Consider the following 26,731-nt stretch of genomic DNA (forward strand, 5'->3'; position numbering starts at 1 on the left):
AGGTGTCATCTGACTGCCCACCTTAGCATTCCAATCTCCTGTGATAAGAACAACATCTCTTTTAGGCGTATTGTCCAGTAGGTGCTGCAGATCCTCATAGAACTGCTCTACTTCAGCTTCTTCAGCATCTGTGGTTGGGGCGTATATTTGGATCACTGTGATGTTAGATGGCTTGCCCTGAATTCGAATTGAGATCATTCTATCGTTTTTTGGATTGTATCCAAGCACTGCTTTAGCCACTTTACGATTAATTATGAAGGCTACTCCATTTCTTCTGTGGTCCTCTTGTCCACAGTAGTAGATCTGGTGGTCATCTGATGTGAAGTGGCCCATTCCAGTCCATTTCAGTTCACTGATGTCCAAAATGTCTATCTTTAATCTTGACATCTCACCAATAACCACATCCAATTTGCCCTGGCTCATAGATCTTACATTCCAGGTTCCAATGGTGTGTTGATCCTTAGAACATCAGACTCGCCGTTCACCACCAGCACCTTCGGCCAGTAGCTGTCCTTTCAGCTTTGAGCTTTCAGCTCTGTTCCTCCCCAGTAGCATTTTGACCACCTTCCGACCTGGCGGTCTCATCTTCCGATGGTATACCGACATATCTCTGGTTGTACTGATCCATTTAGTTTTCACGGCAAGAATACTGGGGTGGGTTGCCATTACCTTCCCCAGGGATCGCATTTAGTCTGACCTCTCTGTCATGACCTTCCCGTCTTGGGTGGCCCTTCACGGTTTAGCTCATGGGGTCACTGAGGTGCTCAAGCTCCAGCACCACGACAAGGTAATGATCCTTTGCTGAAGGCATAATAGAATATCCTCTTAATTCCACATCCTATTACTTTGTAATACCTAGTTCCTCTTATGCCGTGCCCGTGACTTCTATTGATAAGAATGCTTAAGAAGTTCTTTGTAACTAAAAGCTATGTAGTAGGAGGGTAATCCTGCCATAAGACTGTACTAAAGTTCTCAAACCCAGTTTATCCTTTTGTGATAAATTTGCTAATACAAATATAAAGGAAGACTTTGATATATATAGACTTTGATTTGCTATATGAAAGTCTTCCTTTAGCCCCCACATTTGTTATTAGAATGCTGCCTATCAACATGTTAATCTGTTAAAAAAATACTATCTCCATTTGGGCTGTGCATGCTTCAAAAATGATTTGGAAGAAATGCTTTGGAGCTTATCAGGTGCAGCACCTCCATGATACTCATTAATATAGCCTGTTTTTGTTCCACACTTCCACATGAACCTGAAAAAAAAAGATGCTCCTGTTTATGGAATCACCCCTTAAAGCAGCAGCCTCTTTTTTCTGTCTTGATCAGAAACCTGAAAAAAGGCTGCCTGCTTTATTGAATAGCAGGGAGATGCTGTGCTTGTGCAAAATTGAAAGCACATCTTCCATCCTTATCATTTTTGAAGCATAAACAACCCTAATCCTTACTGATTTTCAAAAGGCTATTATTGATCTTCCAAGACTATCAATTTCCAAATTGCTTTCTTCTTTATGCAGCTGGCCAAAGATTCGTCAAGTCAAGTTATTATGCTAGATGAGGAAAGACAGAGACTATCAGAATTACTGAAAGATACTGAAAATGACAGCAATAAACTTCAAGCTGAGGTATGAACAGATAATGTTGATTCAAAACTTTTTCAAAACATAAGCTCTGTGCACTATTTCCAACCCAAAGAATTCACTGTGGTGCTGTCTTCTATAGCTTCTGCTGGTACAGTGAGAAAAACTAGTGCAGTATTGTGGAGAAGGAGTTAGCCCAGGATTGGTGATCCAGGTTCAACTCTCCCAGTGTCAACAGATAAGATAGACATACTTGGGGTAGGCAAAATATCTGAGGTGAAGTGAATATTTGCGATGGGGTCTGCTGTCTGCCTTTCCTCCATGTATCGGTGTACAAAAAGGGTACCACTTGCCTACTGAAGTTGGTTTATGAGGCACTATAGTGAACAGGGACAACTAAATGGAAGGGTGCTAGAATCCAGCATTCTCAGCTGTACTGAAGGGCTGATCATCCAGTGTCATCATCTTTGCAATAATTTGTACCTGGTCTAATTTGTACTGTGCACCTTGCCTCCTAGTGGTTGCAACTACTACGTAAGCATTTTCCTCTGCTTTCCTCACTTCTGCTAGTTAACATGCATTGCCATCCATGGGAAGAAAGCTTGGATGACACCTAAAGCAGTGCTTAAGCATCTCTGAGTGCTTAGTGTCCCTTTCCTTGCTGACCTCTATCTTGCAGTAGTTGAGGGCAGCATAACTGAAGCATTCTTGTGTTATGTTGCCCTTGGACCCAAGGAAGCCTATTTGGTGGTTGTGAGTGGGCTGCTTTACTGAGAAGTAGCGTTCTATAATCTACTATATCTACTATTATATATCTATAATCTACTATATCTACTATATCTACATATTTACTATATGTAAAAGAGGGAACTGTTCTTTTTCTGTGGGGTATGTGGATAAAATAAGAATCGCCGAGGAAGACCTGAGCCCAAAATGCTTTAGACTTCATATTAAAATACCATTTTCATAGAACAGTTGGAATTGTCCACAGTTCTGTTCTGTTTTGGGTTTTTTGCTTCTCTGTGTGAATAGAGCCTTCTCCCATTAATTTTGCATGTCATGAACCTCCTGTCTCAAAATATATAGGCAACCACTGCAGACATTATCAAAAAAGTTACACATCCTGTTCTATAGGGCATAGTTGCCTGCATGCCCTTGTGGCAGATGTGAAATCTGATTCCTACACAGCATTGATGGTCCAAACTATTGGTCTAGTGGTTAAGGCAATGGGCTAGAAACTAGGAGTCTGTGAGTTCTAGTCCCTCCTTAGGCATGAAAGCTGGCTGGGTGACCTTGGGCCAGTCACTCTCTCTCAGCCCAACCCACCTCACAGGGTTGTTGTTGTGGGGAAAATAGGAGGAGGAAGGAGTATTTGGTATGTTTGCCGCCTTGAGTTATTTATAAAAAATAAAAAATAAAGGCGGGATATTAAATAAATAAACATCTCTTTTAGAATCATCACTTCAATAATCTAGGTTTGTGCAGAAGCAACTGCTGTTCCCAGGTTAAGAAAAGTAGACTTGCTGAGTAATCTGAGTCACTCTATGTATGTTTTCCAAACTATCCTGGGGAAGCTTATTCTGAAGGCTAGCATGTAAATCAGCAATCAAATGGTCACAGGATTTTTCAGTGTGCTGTATTGAAAGATTCTGCCTACTGTAAATTCAAGATCAAGTATTGTCTTCCTTCTGCATTTAAATGCCAGTAGGGGGTGCCCTTGTAATTTGGAAATATGGCATTGGAGACTTTTTGTTAATATTTAAAACAGTTTTAAGAACTCATTAGAGGACACAGCAATCTTCCACTTTTCCAAAACTACAATGCATCTAAAGTGCATATGACTTTAATAAGTGTTTACTATATTAATAGAAAGGCATGCTCTGATTTATCAGTGGGATGTGTATTGTCAACCAAAATATAAGAAAAGTATCAATTTTCATAGACATGGTAAGATCAGTTACCAATAGAAGAGAATATGAAGTGTAATGAAAGGTCTGCAAGCAAACAACCAAGCACAGAGCACCAAGGACTCCAAAGATCAGTTAGGCCTTATCAATCCATATCCTAAAATATTATTGTAATAATTTATCTTAATATTAGAACATATTATGTACTTGTTTGGAAATTAGTGTACTAAAGTTGAGAATTTAATCATTCGCTTGAGGAAATGATTTTCTGAATGTTGCACTCCTTTGTGTATTACTCGTAATCAGTCCTGGCTATGAAACAGGCTTTAATATGTGTATAGGATTGGTTCTGATTCTGTACTTTTCTCTTCAACGATAATCTTTCTGTTATAATATACAGTATGTTTTTACGTTGTATGTTATTTCTTTTTTGTCTTAGTTCTGTAATTTGAGGGGAGAAATAATTATTCCATTTTTTATAGGAAGAAGCAACTGGATTGTTAGTGCCAGGTGAAGGATATACACCTGAACCAATGGAATATCATCACCTTGCAGAAATCAATGCTAAACTCAAAATAATAATATCTGATGGAGATTTGCCTGTAGTTCAGGGCTCCTGTTCAAAAGCTTCCAGAAAGATTTATCAGGTACAGAATAACTAGAAGATGCCTTATTATGGTAATATTATAGCTCTTAAAAAAGATAATTCTTTTGATATTGGCATTTAATCTCTTTTTTTTAATTGAAGCATATACATTCTTTAATAGATTTCATTAGACTGGGAAGCATATTTCTTATAAAGAGAGAGTTATATGAAAGAAATATGGTTGGGGGCTGGGAAGTCTGAGAGTGGCCATCTCTTCAGCTTGTACTCTCAGCTGGTTCTTTAAAAAAAGCCTTTCCTTTTAAATTTCCATTAAATAGAGCCTCTTTACTTTTCCTGGTGTAATAATTTAGACTATGTTTTTCTTCTTCCACAATTTGTTTTATTTGCAATAGTGCTTTACCACCTTTATTTCTGGATATGTATAATCTATGAATGTCGCTTCTTGGGTGAAGTGCATGACATATGGTAATTAGTTTCCCTGTTTTTTTTATTAATATTATCCAATTTGGTTTGGGTGTGGTCAATTAACTGCATTATATCTAATTACAGGGCCTGCCCATGCTGATTGCTTTAACAATTTTTCTGCCATTTAGTTTAGATTTTTTTAAAATAGACTTATTTGATATAATTTGACTTTGTAGTTATTATTATACAGTTATCAGTTATTATTATTGTTATATTTGTTAGAATTTATGGTAATTCTTTGTTTAGTGCTGAGTGCTTATCAATGAGATATGGCTGCATTCAGAGATGATTCATATCTATAAGAAAAATATTTTTATATGATTTAGCATCATTGCATAAATTGAATAGAAGGAGATCATTTCAGTGTACATCCCTCATGGAGCTGGATTATAGAGAGTGGTTGTGACAGCAGTGTGGGAGATGCTTCCATCATGTTGGAATAGCCATGTTTTTCTGAGAATAGCTGCAAACTAACCCTCCCTTTTCCTCCCTGCTTATGATTACCTATAAACTGGGAATTAACCACTTTTAGTTTGAATATCATCCATCCATCTTGCCCTTGGTTGGCCCCTCTTCCTTTTGCCTGCTAGGGAAAGTGGAAGGCAAAGGAAGAGGGGCCGACCAAGGGCAAGATGGATAGATGATATTCTAGAGGTGATGGATTCGTCCCTGGAGGAGCTGGGGGTGTTGACGACCGACAGGAAGCTCTGGCGTGGGCTGGTCCATGAAGTCACGAAGAGTCGGAAGCTACTAAATGAATAAACAACAACAAAGTTCTAGTGTAGTGTTGATCCAATTGCTCTTTCTATTTCAACGTTGTCATCATTATTATTTATGGAACCGTGGGTCACATACATTTATTTATTGTTTTAAGGGGTCATGACACTACCAAAGTTTGACAACCCTTATGTTAAGGAGTTATTAAGGGTAGTAACATCTATATCTCTTTAGGCCAACTTGGAAAGATAAAAGATTGCCAGTTATCTAAAAATAGTATAAACACTCCCAACTTTTTTGAGTTAATGAGTACATTGGGATCTAAGCACATGCCTTGTTTTGTGGCATGCTGGCTTCTTTTAAAATTTTGTTTAAAACTAATTTTTAATTTTGATCTGTGTCTGTCTATATGGAATTATGGTTAGTATGTCAAATACTTGAATACTTGATACTTATACTTGATACATATGGCTAATTTTACATACATTTCTGGAGTTAAGGGTCTTGATTCTTTCAAGACAAAATAATTGGGGAATTATAATCAGAATAATTATTGACTAATTCTGACTCAGAAACATAGATAGAATATATATATATATATATATATTCATTCATTCATTCATTCATTCATTCATTCATTCATTCTGTGCTTTATCTTTTTTCACTTCAAGATTCCTAGATTATTTTGAAAAAGACATCAGTTTTTCACAGCAAAATATTAAGGGGGAAATTTTTCTAGTGCTGTATACATGTATGATGTGATACTGTAGGGCTCAGTACAAACCTCTCTTCTCTACCTTTCCCTGCACCTCTTTAGTAAGGCAGCACATGGGGACATATAGAGGCATGGGAGCTCTGTATACTTCTCCCATTCACAAATGTTATTTATTGATTTATGAGATTTGTACCTTAATGCATTTTTTGTAAAATAAGTTAAATGTTTGTCATCATAATAGGAGAACTAAGGCAAATAAAGTTTAATCAGAATTTCTGGGGTGCTTGATTTTCCCATCCTTGTCATAATTTGGCAGAAAAACAACAGGGCAATAATCAAAGGAAGCTTTCTCATATTATTCTAATGTCTTGGAATATGCCTGAAAGCAAGAACCTAATTCTATTACAATCCCAGGGAATCTGAAGACTTGGTGCTGTCACTAATCCAGAACTGATTATTCTGGGCATTGAGCCAATTCACTTTTCTGGGAAAAAGCCTTAATTCTGGAGGAGAAATTAATGTAGAAGGCTAATTAAAAGTAAGTGATTCAGAGTACATTGGAAGAATGGAATAAGGTATAGCAGAAACATATGTTTAGGATTGCTAAAAATACAGTTCATTATGGCTCACATGTACAAATACGCTCACAATTTGATTTTATAAAATCAAAATGTCTACCTTGCAAATTGAATTATGAATTGTATTATATACACAAGTGTAAGCTCACTTTACTGTATATTCACTGGTGTGTTTTACTGTTTTTGCGCTATGAACAACTGCCTGTGGAGAGTGCATGTTAGATACATTTGCGCTTTCCAAGTAGCAAGCAGAAATGAGTCGACTCTCTGAATATAGATAGAAAGTTGTTAATAATAATGGCAATACAGTGGGTTTGAGAGATACAGCTTTTTTACTTTTTCGTGTCAAAATATTCTTACTCCAGATATACATATCAGCAACTGAGTGTAACACTTTATGCATCTGAAATTGATTATAGAAAGTTAACATCACAATACATTTGTTTTGGCATAAATTTTCATGCCACAGACTCTTGGTTTTGTTGCCACCTACTCAGAAGGGGGGTTTAAGAAAGTTGTAGTACGTGCTAACCTGTTACAAAGGAGGATTGAGTTCTAGAATCATAATGCTTGAATGAAAAAGGTAATTATAGCAGGTGTAGTTTATTCTGAGTTATTAACATTCTTGTGAAATTCAATTTTTAAAAATAAATATTAAAAGTACAAAAGCCATGTGTGTATAAATATATATTGCTATCCTGAATTTGTATTTACCAGCATGTAAGATGGAGGCTTATATTCTGCTTTTCCATCAAATAATTCTCAAGATGGCTAACAGTAAACAGGTTGCAATAATTAGAGTTGCTTCAAATTCAAAGAAAGGAAGGTGCTTCAATAGCACTGTCTGCAGTTCCATAAACCAAATAAATCATTACTGAGGATTGTTGGGAAGCTGCAGAGGATAGCCATGCAACCATGGGAGAAAAAGCAGCTGTTTTGTGGAATTCTATTCAGATGCCATTGACACACACAGGAGCACTTTTTGTTTCCAGATCCAATGCACCACACAGCTCCAATAGTAATAAAAAAGACCCAGTGTTCTCTTACATTCGCCTGCACATAGATGCACTCCTAGAAGTTTGAAGAAGTACCATGTGGACTATCACAAATGGTCGTCATTCATGAAATGGCTGCCATGGTAGACGTGACCTGTCACAAAAGTCCCATTTCACAGCCTGGTTTATACAAAAGATGTGTTCCTTGTCATAAAAACTTGTTTGCAAGGCAACAGTGAAGGGTGAACCACAAAACTCAAACTCTTTCCTTGCAATCCAGAGTTCTCTCTTGTTTAAGATCACCCTCTTGTCTTGCTCACACACACACTCTAATGTACAAGGTCCGCTTTCTTCAGTCATTCTTTCAGAGTTTTTTTAGAATAAGCTCAGTCGTCTCTCTTACACAATCTTTTAACTTTTTCACCTGTATCTTTATTCCCCACTTGGCTCTCTCCAGGCTTCCCACTTCAATACTTATCTCCCATGCACCCAGGTCACATATTGCTTTCTGCTAGTTTTCACCTGTGACTAAATCACCTTCATTCCTTTCTTCCTTCTCTGGACAGCTGAGAGCTGTAATGATAAGAGGTAGCTTGTGAAATGTATGATACTGCAGCTGTTTTCTAACATTTTCCAGTCTGTAGACTGGCTGGGGAATTCTGGGAGTTGAAGTCCACCCATCTTCAAGTGCTGAGGTTGAGAAACACTGCTGTAGAGAGAGGTTATTTTTTTCATGGATCCATTTTTATTTTGACCTTTAGATTATATCCTAAATATTATAAAAAGGAATTTGAATCACTTTTATTTATTTTAAATATGTTCTAGGCATTTTCTTGTTTAAATCTGTCTGTCCTATCTACAAATGTTTCTATGCTGTGTATATATTTTAGAATGTTTTCTTTGATTCTAACCAATGAACATAGCATTTTTTAGTTGTTCCTCTTAGTTTCTTTATGAATTGGTATTTAATTTTATTTGTACTGAGAAATGCAAAACAACTTTTGATAATTAATTCCCAGAATGTTTTTAGACAAATAACATCATTCACAATGGCATTACAAAAGTATGTATTCAGTCTCTCCTTTATTAACTTCTTAGTAGTCACCTATTTGACTATTGATCTCTCTCTCTGTCTGTCTTGCTTTTGACATGCTTCAGTTCTCCCACGTAGAAGCCTAAAGAGACCAATTTATTCTTTATCCTTTCTATTTTCCTTTTAAGACTGACACTCAACATTCCATAGGTCTCGGTGATCTCTTAGTATACTTGGCCCTCATTAGGGTTTTTTTTTTGTTCCTTGCCACTTTGGCAAATGAATATGCTTTTTAAAAAATATTTTGTACTTCTGAAAAACTCAGAGTTCCTTATGCATATTAATTAATTTCTCAGTGATTTCTCTTTTTATGAGGATATTCAGTTCACTGTTGGAAGAAACATCACCACTTTAAAATATGTATGACTTTTGCTATTTTTTCCTCAATTCTCCTGCAAAACAGATTGCAACTTGCCTGTATGTAAATCTGTAATGCGTATACGACTGCATCTATCTGTCCACCAAGCAATACGTTTTGTGGTAAATTGAGCCTAATATATCTTGGAGAGTGTCGCAGCAAATATAAAGTGTGCAAGCTGTATTACTCCATGATGTCCAACTAAACTAGTTCATAGAGACTAGCTGCCCCAATAAGGACATAATTTGAAATAATTATCATTTTTAAGTAGCCTCTTTTTTTCCACGTAGCCAAAACGAACTATTTTTTTCTCTTCTTCTATGCTCCTACTATTCATATTTGTCTACCACAGACTATTTCAAAGCAATTCCCAAATGCCATTATATGCACATAATTATCAACAGCTTAAATATTTTATTTCTATTATTTTTTACTATGTTTGAAGAGTATAGAAGTTCTAGGTTAGTGTGTCTAATTGTTAAAAAATAGCTTTAATAAGTTTATATAGGAAGAGTTCAGTTAGAAGATGGAAAATTCTTTTCCAGTTTTATATTATTTTTAATTTTGGAAACTTGTCAGGTCAAAATCTTTATCTCCTAAGCATTGTCTGTTTGCATGTATCTTAATTTAGTTTGCACGCTGCAAATGTTAGCTTAGGTGACATTTACAGATGGTCCTTGGTTAACAGTGGTAATTGGGATCAGGAACTCCACCACTAAGCAATGCGGTTGTGAAGTACGATGTCACGTGACTGCACTGACTTGCAATGGCAGTTCTGGCAGTTCCAGTTGCAGTTTTTAAGCGAATCTTGTGTGGTCTTTAAGTGTGACGTCACGTGATGGCCCTCTGCAATCTCCTGCCTGCTTCCCCATTGACTTTGCTGGTCGGAAGCCAGCAGTGAAAGTCATAATTAGTGATCACATGACTGCAGGATGCTGCAGCTGTCATAATTGCAAGCTGGTTGCCAAGCACATGAATAGCTATCACGTGACCACAGGGACACTGCGACAGCTGCAACTTCAAGGACCGGTTGTAAGTCTCCTCATTTAGTGCTGTCATAGCATTGAACAGTTGTTGAACGAGTGGGCATTAATCGAGGACTACCTGTATTTGAAGCTGAAGGCAATTCTGTCTTGAACTGCTTTGGAGGGAGGCATCCTTTGTATTCAGAATGCCCTTTTTATGAAAGCAGTTTTCAGATAAGTAAATGCAGAAAGTTGAGACTGAAATCCAGGAAAGAAATATATTGCTAATTTCTTTTAATAATATAACCTGATTCTGATGCATTCAATGCTTGTACAGACTCCCTTCTGTGACAAATTGTTTTCCTGAAGTAGCAGCAGCAGAAATATTATCTGCTCAAGAGCCATGTCTTCCTGGGGATGTCTTTACAACTCTTGGCCAAGGATTTTGATTTTGTACAACAGTAAAGCTACTTTGCCATAAGCTTTGCAAGAAAAGGATTGAATTAACAATTAAACACATAACATTAAATATTTCTGTAATACTGTGTACTGCTAATCAGAATATTATATAGGCAATAAACAGAAGATAATGTTCCATGAACTTAATCTTCAAGACCCTTTAGTACTTAAGGAGCTTGCATTATGATGGCATAACACTGCTTTTGTCATTTGCCCCTCTTGCCCTCCTGCAGTCGCCTTTGAGGATCATTCTTATTTGAGAGCAAACCTGTCAATAATTGAAATCAATATTTCTCCTTCTGACCAAGGTACTTTTTAAAATTCTTTCTGGTGAGCAGCAAAGCTACCTATAAGAAACAGAACTTCTTAAAGGATTTTGAATTAGGAATAGGACTACATAAAGCCACTGATTACAGGTTGACTGGGTTAAAGCTATACTAAGCTTTTATCTGCTCTGGGTTCAGGATCCATGCCAAGTCATAAATGGGGAATATGGTATCGCTGCTAAAGCCTTAATGCAGTTTCTTTGAGATTTTTTGCCTTGTTTTGTGTGTATCTGCAGAAGTTTATAAGGATTTTTTTTTTAATTGTATGGCATAGCAGTTTGGTGTTCATGCTGCTTTTTCTTGCTGGGAAATCCTTGTGAGGTCCAGCAGCCAGATGTGTAGACTATTTAGCCTTGACAAGTCACGTTGCCCGGGGTGCACCACAAGGAGGCTAGTCTACATTGCACCGAGTTGGGCTGAGAGAGTGACTGGCCCAAGGTCACCCAGCCGGCTTTCATGCCTAAGGCGGGACTAGAACTCACAGACGCCTGGTTTCTAGCCCAGAGCCTTAACCACTAGACCAAACTGGCTCTCTAAGGATGGGTAATGAGTTATGTTGGTTGAATCCATCTGATTATGATTTAACAAAACTTGGTCCAACAAATCATGGCTTCATGTGATATGTAAACCCATTCATTATTTTGACAAGTTGATAATGGTAAATCTATAAGATTGTGGAAAATAATTGGTTTCACTAGCATACTGCCTATCTGTGTATTTGTGTTCCAGAAAAATGCTGCTACTAGCAACTTTTCTGTTGTTCATCAAAGATATTTTAAATTCTATTTGATGTTTTGGTGTAAGCTACACAATTTTGGAAGAAAAGTATGCTTTATGTCATAAATAGGCAGTTTTAATTAAGATTTGGATTGTTTTATTTTGGCAAATTTTGAAAAGACATCAGTTCCATATCATGAGTAACTAGAGATGACCTTTGATCATCCATATTTGCCAAATACTGACTCAGTTGCTTTAACTTCAAGATATAAATGATGTCATAGCAACAAGTGAGAAGGTGGAAAGAAAATAAAAAGCTGAACTTTGCTGAAACTTTCATTCCAATGATGAAGAGTACTATTCTTGTCCTTGTTCCATTTTTTAATCCTGTTCATCAAACAGATAAGAATAGATTCATTTCATACTTTATTTGAAATGTAAGACAAATGAAGTGTAAACAGATCATTGCATGTGCTATATACATAGGTAATATCTTGCAATAATTCTGAATGTACATATGTAATAATTACGTTTATACAAATGCTGTGGGAAACTGATTACAGAATAACTCAATGAAATTCTAAGTAAAGCTGCCAAGCTTATCTTCTGTTCTCTTTTATTTGATCTAGTACATAAACAAAATGATCTCCCAGCTTTGTTGGGCTAATATCTTCTGTCTTCTACCTACCAAGGGACCTCAGTGTTTTTCCTATAAAATACATTTAACAAATTGATTAATTAAAAAGTTTACATTTCTAAAATGAGGTCCAGCTATTGCTTCTTTATACCAGTAATGTTTGGTAGGGTCCTTGGTTTAACTTGACACTATCTCTGTACTCTGAAACAGACAAACTGCCTAGAGAAGCTGATTTCACAGTTACTATAGGATCTTATTTCTATTTTGGAAGCAGGAAAGTATAGGAAATCCGTTCAGTACGCACTTTGTACGGTTAGCAAAAGGGGGTTGGTTTGGCTCCACACTGACCTGGGCTAAAAACTAGACCTCTTTGGGACAGGTCTTGTGATTAATTAATTATATTAGGTTGCCCACATGACACATGTAATGCCACCCCCACCCCCCATTAAGCTCACTGTGTAAATAGATTTGAAGAATTTTTGAAAATCAGACTTATGCGTAGGTTTATAATGTTAATTTGCCAAGAAGAGTTAATACCTTAATTAGGATTTTAGAAAAGGTCTTACTCTAATTCGGTGTTTAAATTATTTTATCATTGCTGGCATGACTAATTTCGCTTTTTATTTTGGAACAGAAATAGGACAACTTTACATCTTCTACAATATTATATATACTCTAATTATATTGTAATCAAGCTCAAACTTTAGCCAATCTTGGATTTACAAATGAATTTTCCCAGATTTGTCTCCTTTCCAATTAATACCTAGCACACATAATTGAACTGGTGATTTACTAAGCATTTTCTTAAGGGCACTGTCACTTACTACTGTTTTCTATTGATTCTATCCTATAATCTTGTACACGGGCTAATTTGTAGGAGACATGTGATGTATGGGGGCCATGCTTCAGTAACAAGGGATTGGTCAAGATAGTCTCCTTTTCTTTCTTTCTTTCTGTTTTTTCAGTTCAGTGCTTTCATTATTACTTGCTTTTTAAAGGAATCCTTGGCTTATGCAAATAGAACGCTGAAAACAATTCCAGGTGAAAAGGTCTTAAGAGACACTAAAGAAGAACGTGATCAACAAAACAGGCTTAAAGAAATCGACCAGCAGCTGAAAAACCTAGGAGAAACTGTAAGTCCACTAAAGTTTATTAATTTTTTAAAATAATATTTACAGAGCATAAGAAAAATTTGCATATACTGATTAGATTCTAAATGTTTGGTTGCAATATTTCTGTGATCTTTGGGATAAATTACAGTCATGTGTCTAAGTAGATGAGAAATAAATGTGTATTCTAACTAACTGCATTAGAACTTCTGAATGTGTATTCTGTTATACATCATAAATTTATGATGTATAACATGTATTATGTTAAGATAAAATGAAGCAGATTAGATGTATGATCAGTTAAAATTTATTGTTAAAAAACCAGCTTTCTAAAGATATTTAAAAACAATTCCCTTTTATTTCCTATCCTCACACTGTGTATACTACATCAGATTGATTGATTGATTATGTGCCCTCAAATTGGGGCACCTTTTAGCAACCACATAGATTGTTTTTCTCCACCATGATCTGCCCCTAACCTGGTCCTTCAGGTCTTCCAGTGTACCCATCACCACTATAATGGAGTCCATTCACGCTGCTTCTAGTCATCCTTTTCTCTTTCTTTCCACCTTTCTGAGCAGTAGAGCCTTCTCTAGGGAGCTGGATCTTTGTATAAAGTGTCTGAAGTAGGATAATTTGAGCCTGGTCATTTGTGCCTCGAGTGAGAACTCTGGGCTGATTTGTTCAGTGATCCATTTGTTTGTTTTCTTGGCTGTTCCTGGTATTCATGGTATTCTCGGGAATCTTCTCTAACACCAAAGTTCAAAAGCATCAATATTCTTTCTATCCTGCTTCTTTAACATCATATTGGGGGATTAATAAACCAATAGAAACATCAGAGGTTAAAAAGGAGACAACAATCTCTCTGTGACTCTCCCCACTTTAAAGATTGAAGGAAGCAGAAGGGGGAGAAAGACTAGCTATTCTTTTTATTACTGAAGAACGTCTTGAAAAGATGCTACATCACTCTATTACATCATTCCCTTGAAGCATTTTTATCCAGCAAGAGCCTTCTGAAATAATGAGATTTTTTATAAGAAAAAAAGCTTTATCATTCAAAGTTGGGTAAGAAAAGCCAATCTGGGAATGAAGGACATGGATTGTAAACATTATATGAACTTATTTTATGTTTGCCTGTCAATAATCTCACTTCGTACATCTGAGAAGTAGATTGCCACCTAGCTGAGCTTATGTTTTAATACAAATTAATTTCATAACATGGGATTTACATTTGCCAGAATAACAATTAAGATACCTTTTCATCAAAATTTATGTTCAAAGAGTCCCTTAGAATGGCAAATCTAGAATAGCTTGTGTCAGTTTTGTAACATCAGTCTAATGAGTAGTCAAGCCTCCAAACAAAACAAATTCAGACCGTGTAATTTTTTTCTGCTATTGACCTTTGCCCTCTTCTCCCACTGGGTCACTGACCCTTGCTATTTATGGGAATACAAGTCTGGACAGGAATCCTCACATTGGTGGCTTAGTCTGCAATAACCAGTGGCTGGACTTTGGAATGCTTTGGGCTACTGATTCATTAAAATACAGTGAATGTTAACAGGTCAGTTTCAAGGTCTGATTAGTATAAAACTGTTTCTTGGAATTTGCTTAGCACATACTCACCACTCCTCCGCTGCATACCAGACATTTTTTCTTGACGTGAGGGGTTGCCCATAAGACCTTATGGAAGTAGAAACTATTCTTCACTTATTAAATTATAAACAAATAAACCACCTGTATTGTTGCATAACCTAGCGCCGGGTTGGCATTCCTCTGTACTGTGAAAACTCTTTAGTACTTCTGACCCTCATTTTCCAAAGAGGTATGTAAGGTATTAGGACAGTTTGTAGGCAAGGGGAAAAAAGCTGTATTATTATGGTAGAAAAACAATGACTCTGTGATTCAGATACAGATTTAATAACATACTGTAGATGAAAACAGATATGCTTGAGGTATCAGTACTTATACTAGGAGCATGCCTTATTCATTCTCCTTTCCCCATACCCACATATCGGCCTTATATACATTCCTGCAAGTTTTGCTATGTGCTGTATTCATTTAGCCTTTTTACTTCGTTATTTTACTTTATTACTCATTTTACTTCATTATTTTTTACAAGAGCTTTTTGCAGGATCATCTGCAGGGAGGGACAAGAGAAGGCAAATGATGACATACACCCTATTTCATGATGCAAATTCCATAACTTGCCTACTAGCTGTAGCCATCAGGAAACAAATACAAAATGGCAGCGTTTGCACGTCGTCATATACATGTAATCATTTTGGTGTCATTGCAGTTTGCAGTGGATGCCACTGGATTCTTGAGCTCATTGTTGAAACACAGCTAAGAAAGTATTTGCTTTATATAAAATTTGTGATATGATATATGTAAGGATTGTAGAATGAATGTACAAAATATGTACTAATAACTATTTATACCATTATATAACACCGCAGGGAGTCCAATCGCTGCTCATAATTTTAGCAAGCTAGTTAGAAAGCTGACTATATGAGTAGAGAAATTGGCATCTGCAAGGGTTGGGGGGCAGGGGAAAAATAGAAGGATTGAAGGCCAAAGCCAAGAGGACAGGACAGAGCAACAAAATATCCAGCTTTTCAGGAAGATAAGATTCTGAGTTAGGAGGAGTAATAAAAAACAGTGGGTGAAGAGCAAGGAGAAAGAAAGAACAGTAAGAAGTAATGTTCAAATGAAAGTGTAAGATTAAAGTGGATCTGTTAAAGTGATAGAACAAAGAGTTCCAAGAGAGAAAGTATCATTGGGTGGAATTATAGAAGCTGGAAGAAGGTTCTCACCATTTGGTATGCTTGGTACAGGTGCAATTGATGGAATATGAAGTGAAGAAACCCTCTTCAGCTTCTGCTTTCCTTACTTCGCAGTTCTTTTACTTGAGGACAGGGATTCCAAACAATTCCTGTTCTTCACCCTTTTCAAACATTGGGTGGAGACATCAGTTCTCAATACTTCAAACCAATATGCCTAAGAAATGTGCAGCAGTGTTCCGCAGTAAAAACAGCAAAAGAGTATTATGACATTTTAGAGATAACAAATTGAATTGTAAATTAAGTGATTATTTATTATTCTTCGTGTTTTGTGAATTTTCTGAAGGCATTTGTATTTTATAATTTATTGAGGGTAACTTTAAGGCAGTAAGCTTCTTGGAGGAGGAGTACTTCTGCATAGACATGAGACTGCTCATTATAAATTTTATTTACTGAGCTGAATTTTTTTAAATTTTAGAAAACTGAATGAATATGTTTGTACATTTAAAATTAATTTATAAATCACCTTCTCAAGTGAGTGAAGGTCAACATACTTAACTTTAAAAGAGTGTAATAAACAAAACTAAGAGGCATGGTAGTATAGCAACAACTATATAACTCAGCCAAGTAAAAAGATCATGATCCAGTCTGAACTTGGCCTAATGTACTCTGAGTTATCCATAGTTTCTCTTCTTCCCAGAATCCTTACTTTGATCTCCAGGTTTTCCCTATATATTTGGCCTGGATCAAGATTCCTACTGTCATGGTCCTTTATAGATAGGCTTTCTGTAAATCTCTTTCATCAAATAAAAGGAATGAATTGGGGTGGAGTTTAGGTGAAAAGTTCCAGTTGAACTAGCTGCACAGATAGCATTACCAGTTTCAATAATGGTGATTTTTTTCCCCAAAAAAATTCTATATTAAAATTTTGCAACATTTGCTGCATTAATACAAAATATTTGCAAATCACTAGATTTTTTTTTCCACTTTACATGATAAAATGAGCTGTCATAGCAAACCTTTCAGGAACAAAGAGCAACTTAGGTGTGAATAGTATCTCAAGCAGGAAGATACTTCGCAGCAGTGGTTGTGGGTTTTTGTAGAATTTGAAAGGTAGATGCTGAGCATATAACAGAAAGATGTGTGAGTTTATAATAAAGTGGGATAGAATAAAAGTAGAGTTTTGCTATTGAGAAAACACAGAATCAGTTTGGTCTAGTGGTGAAGGTGCTGGCCTAGAACCCAGGAGACTCTGAGTTCTAGGCCTCCCTTCGTTATGAAAGCCGACTGGTTGACTTTGGGCCAGTCACTCTCTCAGCCCAACCCACCTCACAGGGTTGTTGTTGTGGGCAAAAAGGCAGGAATACTAAGTATGTTTGCCGCCTTGAGTTATATATGAAAAAAAGGTAGGATAAAAATATGATGATGCCTGTTTTCCAGAGTTTTTAATGAAATATAGGGGATGCTTTAAATGTTGGAGATGCAAGACACACATCCCAAACAAGTAATTATTAAAATTAGGGTAATAATTTTCTACTCCTGATTATTTAATTTCAGCTCAATTCATTTCCTCTTTTCTGGGACTGTTGCTCTTCTTTCCATGTTCTTTTGCCTTCCAGTTCCTGCCAGTGGGAAGCTGTCCCATCCTGTAGCACAAAAACAGGTATTGTGAAAATATTGTCACACTGCATTCTCTGAGCAGGAGCCAAACAAACTTTCAGAGTTAATTTGGTTTGTTTTCTTAGCCCACTGGAATCCCATGGTGTTGTGAGGTTGTGTAAGGTCAGACTTGTCCCTCGCATATATTTTCTTCTATAAGCAACATGCAACAGAAAACAGTTATTAATTAACTGAAATTATTTTAATCAAATATTTGAAGTTAATTAACAGTCACATTTTACATATAGGTCTGCTGTAGATGTAGCAACAAACCTTGCTCTTTCAGTTGTTCTTTTTGCATGTGAAAGGAGAATATTTAAAGGCTCTGTCATTAGTTAGGAACAAATTGTTTATTACAAGTAAGCTTAAATACTAATTCGTTGAAACTGTAACTTAAGGAATCAGGATATCAGACCACAAGATATCCTGACTTGTTCATAAAGTAAGCATTATTTGCCATAATCAGGTAGAACGAATTAAATTTTACTGCTAGTTAGGGATAAAATCTTGTTTTAAGCGGTATTATTTAAGGCTGGAATTATTCCATTTATTTTTCCAAGTTCTAAAAACAGCAATAGTTACTCATAGTGGAATAACAGACATAGCTCACACTGATGATGTTCCCTAGTTGGTTAATGAAATGTCTGCAAGCAAACAACGAAGCTCAGAAAGCACCAAGGACTCCATAGGTGTTTTTTTTCTCCCACTCTACTTATGATTGTATTTGGGGCCTGTTCACAGAGATGCCTATGATACCCCTGCCTAAAAACGAGAGAGAGGAAGAGAGAGACTGTAAGTTAAATAGGAAAATGATACATACACATAAATGAATATTAAGACCATCAAATTTGATTCTCTCCCCGCACCCACTATATTCCATTTCATTATTTGAGACTGCAAGCAACAATATAATAGATTAATCTAATTCCCTGTAATTTGATAATTTGTGTAAAAGTAAACGGGTTGTACTGCTGTTGTGGAAATCAAACAGAAACTCCTCTTCATTTAGATGAAGGGAAAACCCTTGCTCGGAGTTCACTATGTATTTAGATCTCAGTGCTATTGCCTTTGCAAGATAATAGGTTGAAGCAAATAAGTGCTCTAAAAATGAATAAATTTATTCACAAAGGCTAAAGTCACTGAGCAAATTCTTTTCATTAAAGCATAAATATTCACTATATCTTGTTCATCAAATAAATCAAATGCAAATACATATCACTTGTTTCTAGTTACTTTTTCCTGCTTTTGTTATGGATGTACTCCAGTATTCTGAAGGTCAGATGGAGCCAGCAGACCATAAAATCTAGCCAGTGAGAGAACTGGGACTAAGCAAATCTCAGGGGTTTATTAAATGATGTGAAACTCTGTTGTTTTGCCCGTGTGTTACATAATTGCTGTCTATGCAGTGCTATTAAAATTCCATGCAGGTCATAACAGGAACCCCTTTTTATACCTGGAAGAACAGATAAAGAAGTTTTTACTTAGCATTTCAGCAATATTATAACATGCTTCAATTTTTATTATTGTGGCACCTTGAGTTTGGCAGACTCTACAGTACTTTGAGTATGCTGTTGTAATTACCATATAAATTAAGCAGTTAAATAAGCTTGATACAGAATTATCCTTTATGCCAGTAACCAGATTCTGCACAGCGAAACAGGCATAATTCAGGCTAATTATGTTTTGAATGCCACAGTTTGAAATGCTGGCCCTTTCTTTCTATTCAATCTGGTCAAAAGTAAATTGAAGCTATTTAGCTGCAGTGCAAACAGAAAGATCATTATTTCTTTACAACATACTCTCAGTAATAACATTCCAAGAATGACTTTAATCCATCCAAGGTTAATTCATAGCAGTTCATTGTATTTCAGCTTGCATTTGTAAGATTTAAACTGTATGTATTCTTACTTTAGTAAATTTTAACTAATTTTTAAAATCAGATGGAAGGAAAGCCTGTACTTTTTCATTATTTAAATAAGTTTTCTTCTTATATTTGACACAATTAAAACTTTTGTTTTGGTTCAAGTCAAGATTGATAAAGTTTATATAGTCATCATCTGCAGTGAGTTTGATAACTACATATTGAGCAAAAGCATTATCAAATAATTTTGGAATTAACCTGGCTTTTCTGAGGACTGCATAGGTTATGCATTCTGTTGTTCAAATAATTTTTAAAATATAATTCTGTGAAATAGTATAGTAAAAGGATTTAATTTTATGTTTCTTTTTTTGTTATTTCACTGGAGCCCTTTCCTATATAAGCTAGGTGCCATAAACTTTTTCAGTTGAAGGCTACATTTGGCTATTGAGAAATAATTTAGTACCGCAAGGGGCAAGTGGGTATGATCAATATACTGTATATTTAGTGCATACTTGCATACCTTTAAACTAATCAGCTTCCTCTACTCATATTTAAAGAAATTCTTCCCCCTCTATATATCAAGTTTATTTTGTTGGCTGGCTGATGAGTCTTGAATTCTGACTGCAGAAGCCAGAGCATATGCCCATGGATACTTTAATATCCACAATCAGAGGCAATGGTATCTGCAAGGGGTTGTGGGGCAAGGGAGGTCAAAATAATGAAAGCAGCTGCATTTGCAATCCAAGCCCGATCCCTTTTCTACATGCATTGTGACATCACACAGATAGCCAAAAGCAGCAAAGCTTGTGGTGTGACACCATCTGCAATGTCAGCAGGTTTTAACACCTCCCCCAGTTTACTTCTCTAGACTTTTCTTTTAGCTTAATTGTTACTGAAACAAGCTTGACTGGAATCAAAATGCACGTGAAAAAAAGAGATATGATGGAATCAATTCTGTATTTACAAAATTGTCTATCTCATTCTTCCTATTTACTATAGTTAACCTGTACAAGGGTCATCATGTAATTTATTTTTGGCCTTTTTGGAATTGCAGGTTGTGCTTGTATGTCTAATAACTGGTGCGATATTTCTTAAACTGTGCTCTATGGAACAAGAAAAAGGTGTTCAATTAGCTTCTTCTAAGGTCTTAACTAATGTTTCCTTCAAACACTGCTTTTGTGCATGAACAGTGGATTTTCAGCTTCAGTTTTACTCCTTATAACCAAGACCAAATGTGTAGGCTGAATGTTATCTGAATTCTAAGACATCCTGTGTAACAAATCTCATTCCAGATATTGTTGCTTTCAAATGCAAACTCATTGAGTATATCCCATTAAGATTTATGAGCCGTGTATTAAATATAATGTAAAATAATTATTAAACACTTCTGTAAGCCTTGAATTATTTTTAACATCGTTTTTTATTCTTAAAATATACAGCTTTGTGTATTAGTCTTGAAAAGTTTGAGAAATTTTGGTCTAAGATAATCCTGCATTTAAACAATAGAAGGAAATAAAACAATCTCTTCTGCTCCATTTTTGGGTCTTGCTGAACTTGTTTAGTTCAAAAAGTTAATTATTGGAACAAAGTAATCTAGCTACCAATTGCCTACAAGAGCTATTGCATTTTAAAATATAATTCAATTAATTATTAACACAAACTTGGCAAATTAAATACCCCCTGCAATGAGTTAATTTAGTCTACATACAAGCTGTCATATAAACATTTCCTGTGAAATTCTGTGCAAATAGCATATGTTTGACATATTTTTCTTCCCTCCAAAGTAAATAATTATTCAATCTTTATCAGTACTTAAGCATATTTCTATTTAAATTCTATATGATAATTGCTGCCTGCAAATCATTAAACTTTGATTATACTAGATTAATCAGTACTTTGTAAATTTAATAAATGCAGCTGAAAACATTGCTTTAACAGAGAATTTCATATTTCAGTTTTTTTAAAACGACAACTAGTGAAGCACGCTACAGTTCATGAAATGTAGCAATGGCATGAAAGGTCCAGAAAAGCTTGAATTTAATTGGGAATAATCCATATTTTATAGATACAGTCAGAGCTGCTTGAGTTTTATAATGACAATATTTGTTGTATATTGGGAAAATTTGTTTTTCATTTAAATGCAAGTATAACTGTTCATAATCCTTTCCTTTTTTCTCCACTGAGATGCCTTATTTACTTTGTTTCATTTGTATTCTAAAACATTTCAACTCAAGAACATATAATTTAATATTAATAGTGAACTAAAGTCTAATTGGTGGAGCCATTTATATTTAGTAAGCACTGAATAAAATAATGTTCTAATGAATGTTGTATGAAATTGAAATTCATAAAACATCCCTCTGATTAGACTGGATCTCTAGCAAAACAATTAAAGGCTAGATGTTTTGTCCTGTTTTCTTTTACCTATAAATAAACAGTATTGTTCCTGGCAGTGAAATGTGGGGGACAATTCCAACTAACAAATTTTATTAAACGGCATAAGCTTTCATAAAATGAGCTACAGCTCACAAAAGCTTATGCTTTTTAATAAAATCTGTTAGAAAAGGTGCTAGCAGACTTTTTCCAGCACATTATTCAAACTATGATAAATGATTGATTAAAATTGAAAGTGTGTAAAATTAAATCCACCTTTCATAACGGATAATTACTATTTATGCAGTGAGAATCTCACAGGAAGTTCTTGCCAAAAATATTATTTAGTATCTTATAAATCTTTAAAGGAATTATTGATAGTCTGTTTATATCTAATACGGTTGTGTGCAGAACATGGATAATGTCAAATTTACTAATTGAGAAAGCTTCTTAGCACACAATAGAAGTGACTAAGACCTCAAAGTGGCTCTGCTGAGCCTTCAACAGAATATGGTTTTCTTGATGCTTTGAAGAGCAAAGCTTTGCTGGGGTGTCCCTTTCAGATGATTTTCCAAGATACTCACACAAATATTCTGTGCAGTGTTCTCGATTTGCAGGGGAAAAATTGACTTGAAGCCTGTGGTAGTATTCATATAACATGTCAGCACTTCCTTAAAGCTGTGTTTTTTCCTATACAATATTGAATGTAACATATGTAAGATTTTTGCATTTGCAATTGAATTTACTATGCATTATAATGATAAATATTGAATGTAAGCACCAGAGAAATGAAGTTGCATTTAATATAAGATCAGGTACCAATACCGTGCTAACGAAAAGGTGGGGTAAAAATAGAAACAATAATTATCAATAGATGCACTTAAGACTTTCTGCAACTGTTACTCCCAATCTCCTATTCAAGGTTCTATCTATTGTGTTTACTTTATATTTTTTACGATCGTCTATAATATGTTTTTATTTGTCTGATTAAGGTATTTTTCTTTTTAAACTTTTATTTTAAACAATTTTGAGATTTTTAAAAAAATATGAAGTATTTTTTAAGGTAAACAAAACAATAAATGTTGGGATTGTCTTTCTAGATTAACCGTGACAATGATTATTGCTAACATTTCAGCTTCATATCTACCAGCAACCCCCTAAAAATTGGTCCATCCTGCACCTGTATCACTGCACCTTCCATGTGGCTGCCAGTATGGCCCTCCTCCATCATAATCATCATAATTTTTGCCCTGTTGCACAGTGCCCAGAAAATGTTTGCAGCTTCCCATCCTTGTGCTGGCCAGCAATGAAGGAGCAGCAAAATCAGATGGCAGTAGACAGTTTTCACTCTTCTCCTTGCTGTATCAACTTTATGCAGTGAGAGAAGAAAAGAGGGGGGAGGGGAAGCCACATTTGGGCAACAGCAAAGCCAAACATCCATTTGTAAGGCAAGGATGGAGTGGCAATAGGATGGGAGGAAGAGTGACCAAGTTGCTACAGTGCCATGGCATCTGGATGGGGGAGAGGTAGCTGCTGTACCCTATAGCTCCAGAGGAAGTGCTATGAGACTGTTGTTGCAGTGCTTCTTCTGAGCTTATTAACTCTGCAAGTTTCCAAAATGGCTGGAAGACCCACCTCATCAGTTCATTTCTTGCACATGGAAGGCAGGGAGAGATCCTTGATTGAAGCTTGATTTGTACATATTGTCTGCAAAGATGCTCACTGTATACAGTTAGCCATTTTGTCTGCTAAGCTTAGTTAAAGATCAAATGTTTACAGATAGTGCAGCTGCATAGGTCTACAGAAAAATTGGAAAGCCTACAATCTATGTTTAATGGAGTCTTAAGATTCAGTAGGACCAATCTGTATTTTCAAAGTTTAATGCATTAGGGAAAATGTGATTTTTAAAGTATACATGAATTTATTAAATGATACTTGATAATAGATATTTGTTATTTAAAGCAATTTAATTGTTCCCTTTACATGTGATCATAAACATTCAAACATTGTCTGAAGGCACATGATATATACATAGCAATCTTGCTGAGGCTAAGCAAGGCTGGACCTAAGTAAGGTCTTGATAAAAGTCCATATAAGACATTCTATTTATGAGTATGATAGAAAAGCAGCATATAAATATAATTAATAAATAGAAAAATATAATAGCATCCTAATGCTTTGAAGAAAATTTTACACTTGTTTGTTTTTTATAAAAAACTAAAAAGCAACCCTGTTCTCCATGATTTTCTGTCTACTCTGAAGTTACGCCATTTATTATATTAGATTAACAGCTGAAGCTTCAGTAAAAGGGACTATTTTAAGCAGCTTCAGCAAAGGATCATTACCTTGTCATGGTGCTGGAGCTTGAGCACCTCAATGATGCCATGAGCTAAACCGTGAAGGGCCACCCAAGATGGGAAGGTCATGACAGAGAGGTCAGACTAAATGCGATCCCTGGGGAAGGTAATGGCAACCCACTCCAGTATTCTTGCCGTGAAAACTAAATGGATCAGTACAACCAGAGATATGTCGGTATACCATCGGAAGATGAGACCCCCAGGTCGGAAGATGGTCAAAATGCTACTGGGGAGGAACAGAAGATGAGTTCAACTAGCCCCAGACGTGATGACGCAGCTAGCTCAAAGCCAAAAGGACGGCTAGCAGCCGACGGTGCTGGTGGTGAACAGCGAGTCTGATGTTCTAAGGATCAACACACCATTGGAACCTGGAATGTAAGATCTATGAGCCAGGGCAAATTGGATGTGGTTATTGGTGAGATGTCAAGATTAAAGATAGACATTCTGGGCGTCAGTGAACTGAAATAGACTGGAATGGGCCACTTCACATCAGATGACCACCAGATCTACTACTCTGGACAAGAGGACCACAGAAGAAATGGAGTAGCCTTCATAATTAATAGTAAAGTGGCTAAAGCAGTGCTTGGATACAATCCAAAAAACGATAGAATGATCTCAATTTGAATTCAGGGCAAGCCATCTAACATCACAGTGATCCAAATATACGCCCCAACCACAGATGCTGAAGAAGCTGAAGTAGAGCAGTTCTATGAGGATCTGCAGCACCTACTGGACAACAGGCCTAAAAGAGATGTTATTTTCATCACGGGAGACTGGAATGCTAAGGTGGGCAGTCAAATGACACCTGGAATTACAGGTAAGCATGGCCTGGGAGAACAAAACAAAGCAGGACATAGGCTGATAGAATTTTGCCAAGACACCTCAATGTGCATAACAAACACTCTCTTCCAGCAACCTAAGAGACGGCTTTATACATGGACTTCCCCAGATGGACAACACCGAAATCAGATTGACTACATCCTTTGCAGCCAAAGGTGGCGGACATCTATACAGTTGGTAAAAACAAGACCTGGAGCTGACTGTAGTTTAGATCACGAACTTCTTCTTGCACAATTTAGGATCAGACTCAAGAGATTAGGGAAGACCCACAGATCAGCTAGATATGAGCTCACTAATATTCCTAAGGAATACGCAGTGGAGGTGAAGAATCGATTTAAGGGACTGGACTTAGTAGATAGGGTCCCGGAAGAACTATGGACAGAAGTCCGCAACATTCTTCAGGAGGCGGCAACAAAATACATCCCAAAGAAAGAAAACCAAGAAGGCAAAATGGCTGTCTGCTGAGACACTAGAGGTAGCCCAAGAAAGAAGAAAAGCAAAAGGCAACAGCGATATGCCCAATTAAATGCAAAATTCCAGAGGTTAGCCAGAAGAGATAAGGAATTATTTTTAAACAAGCAATGCGTGGAAGTGGAAGAAGACAATAGAATAGGAAGGACAAGAGACTTCTTCCAGAAAATTAGAAACATTGGAGGTAAATTCCAGGCCAAAATGGATATGATCAAAAACAAAGATGGCAAGGACCTAACTGAAGAAGAAGAGATCAAGAAAAGGTGGCAAGAATATATGGAAGACCTGTATAGGAAGGATAACAATATCGGGGATAGCTTTGAAGGTATGGTCAGTGAGCTAGAGCCAGACATCCTGAAGAGTGAGGTTGAATGGGCCTTAAGAAGCATTGCTAATAACAAGGCAGCAGGAGACGACGGCATCCCAGCTGAACTGTTCAAAATCTTGCAAGATGATGCTGTCAACATAATGCATGCTATATGCCAGCAAATTTGGAAAACACAAGAATGGCCATCAGATTGGAAAAAATCATCTTATATCCCCATACCAAAAAAGGGAAACACTAAAGAATGTTCAAACTATCGAACAGTGGCACTCATTTCACATGCCAGTAAGGTAATGCTCAAGACCCTGCAAGGTAGACTTCAGAAATTCATGGAGCAAGAATTGCCAGATGTACAAGCTGGGTTTAGAAAAGGCAGAGGAACTAGGGACCAAATTGCCAATATCCGATGGATAATGGAAAAAGCCAGGGAGTTTCAGAAAAACATCTATTTCTGTTTTATTGACTATTCTAAAGCCTTTGACTGTGTGGACCATAACAAATTGTGGCAAGTTCTTAGTGGTATGGGGATACCAAGTCATCTTTGCCTCCTGAAGTGTCTCTATAACGACCAAGTAGCAACAGTAAGAACAGACCACGGAACAACGGACTGGTTTAAGATTGAGAAAGGAGTACGGCAGGGCTGTATACTCTCACCCTACCTATTCAACTTGTATGCAGAACACATAGTGCGACATGCTGGGCTTGAGGAATCCAAGGCTGGAGTTAAAATCGCTGGAAGAAACATTAGCAATCTCAGATATGCAGATGATACCACTCTGATGGCTGAAAGCGAAGAGGAACTGAGGAGCCTTATGATGAAGGTGAAAGAAGAAA

At 36.4% G+C, this 26,731-nt stretch overlaps 1 protein-coding gene across 2 annotated transcripts in view; it reads left to right on the plus strand.

Moving 5' to 3' along the window:
• Nucleotides 1-26,731, plus strand: part of FSIP1 (fibrous sheath interacting protein 1) — a 76,981-nt gene that overhangs the window by 22,917 nt on the left and 27,333 nt on the right. For both annotated transcript variants that reach the window (XM_063289969.1, XM_063289970.1), the window contains exons 9-11: nt 1,521-1,628; nt 3,973-4,137; nt 13,121-13,255. In XM_063289969.1, coding sequence (XP_063146039.1) covers nt 1,521-1,628; nt 3,973-4,137; nt 13,121-13,255 — 408 coding nt within the window. The remainder of the gene's footprint in view (nt 1-1,520; nt 1,629-3,972; nt 4,138-13,120; nt 13,256-26,731) is intronic.

The sequence above is a fragment of the Candoia aspera genome, chromosome 1, assembly GCF_035149785.1.
Source record: "Candoia aspera isolate rCanAsp1 chromosome 1, rCanAsp1.hap2, whole genome shotgun sequence".
NCBI classification, from domain to species: domain Eukaryota; kingdom Metazoa; phylum Chordata; class Lepidosauria; order Squamata; family Boidae; genus Candoia; species Candoia aspera.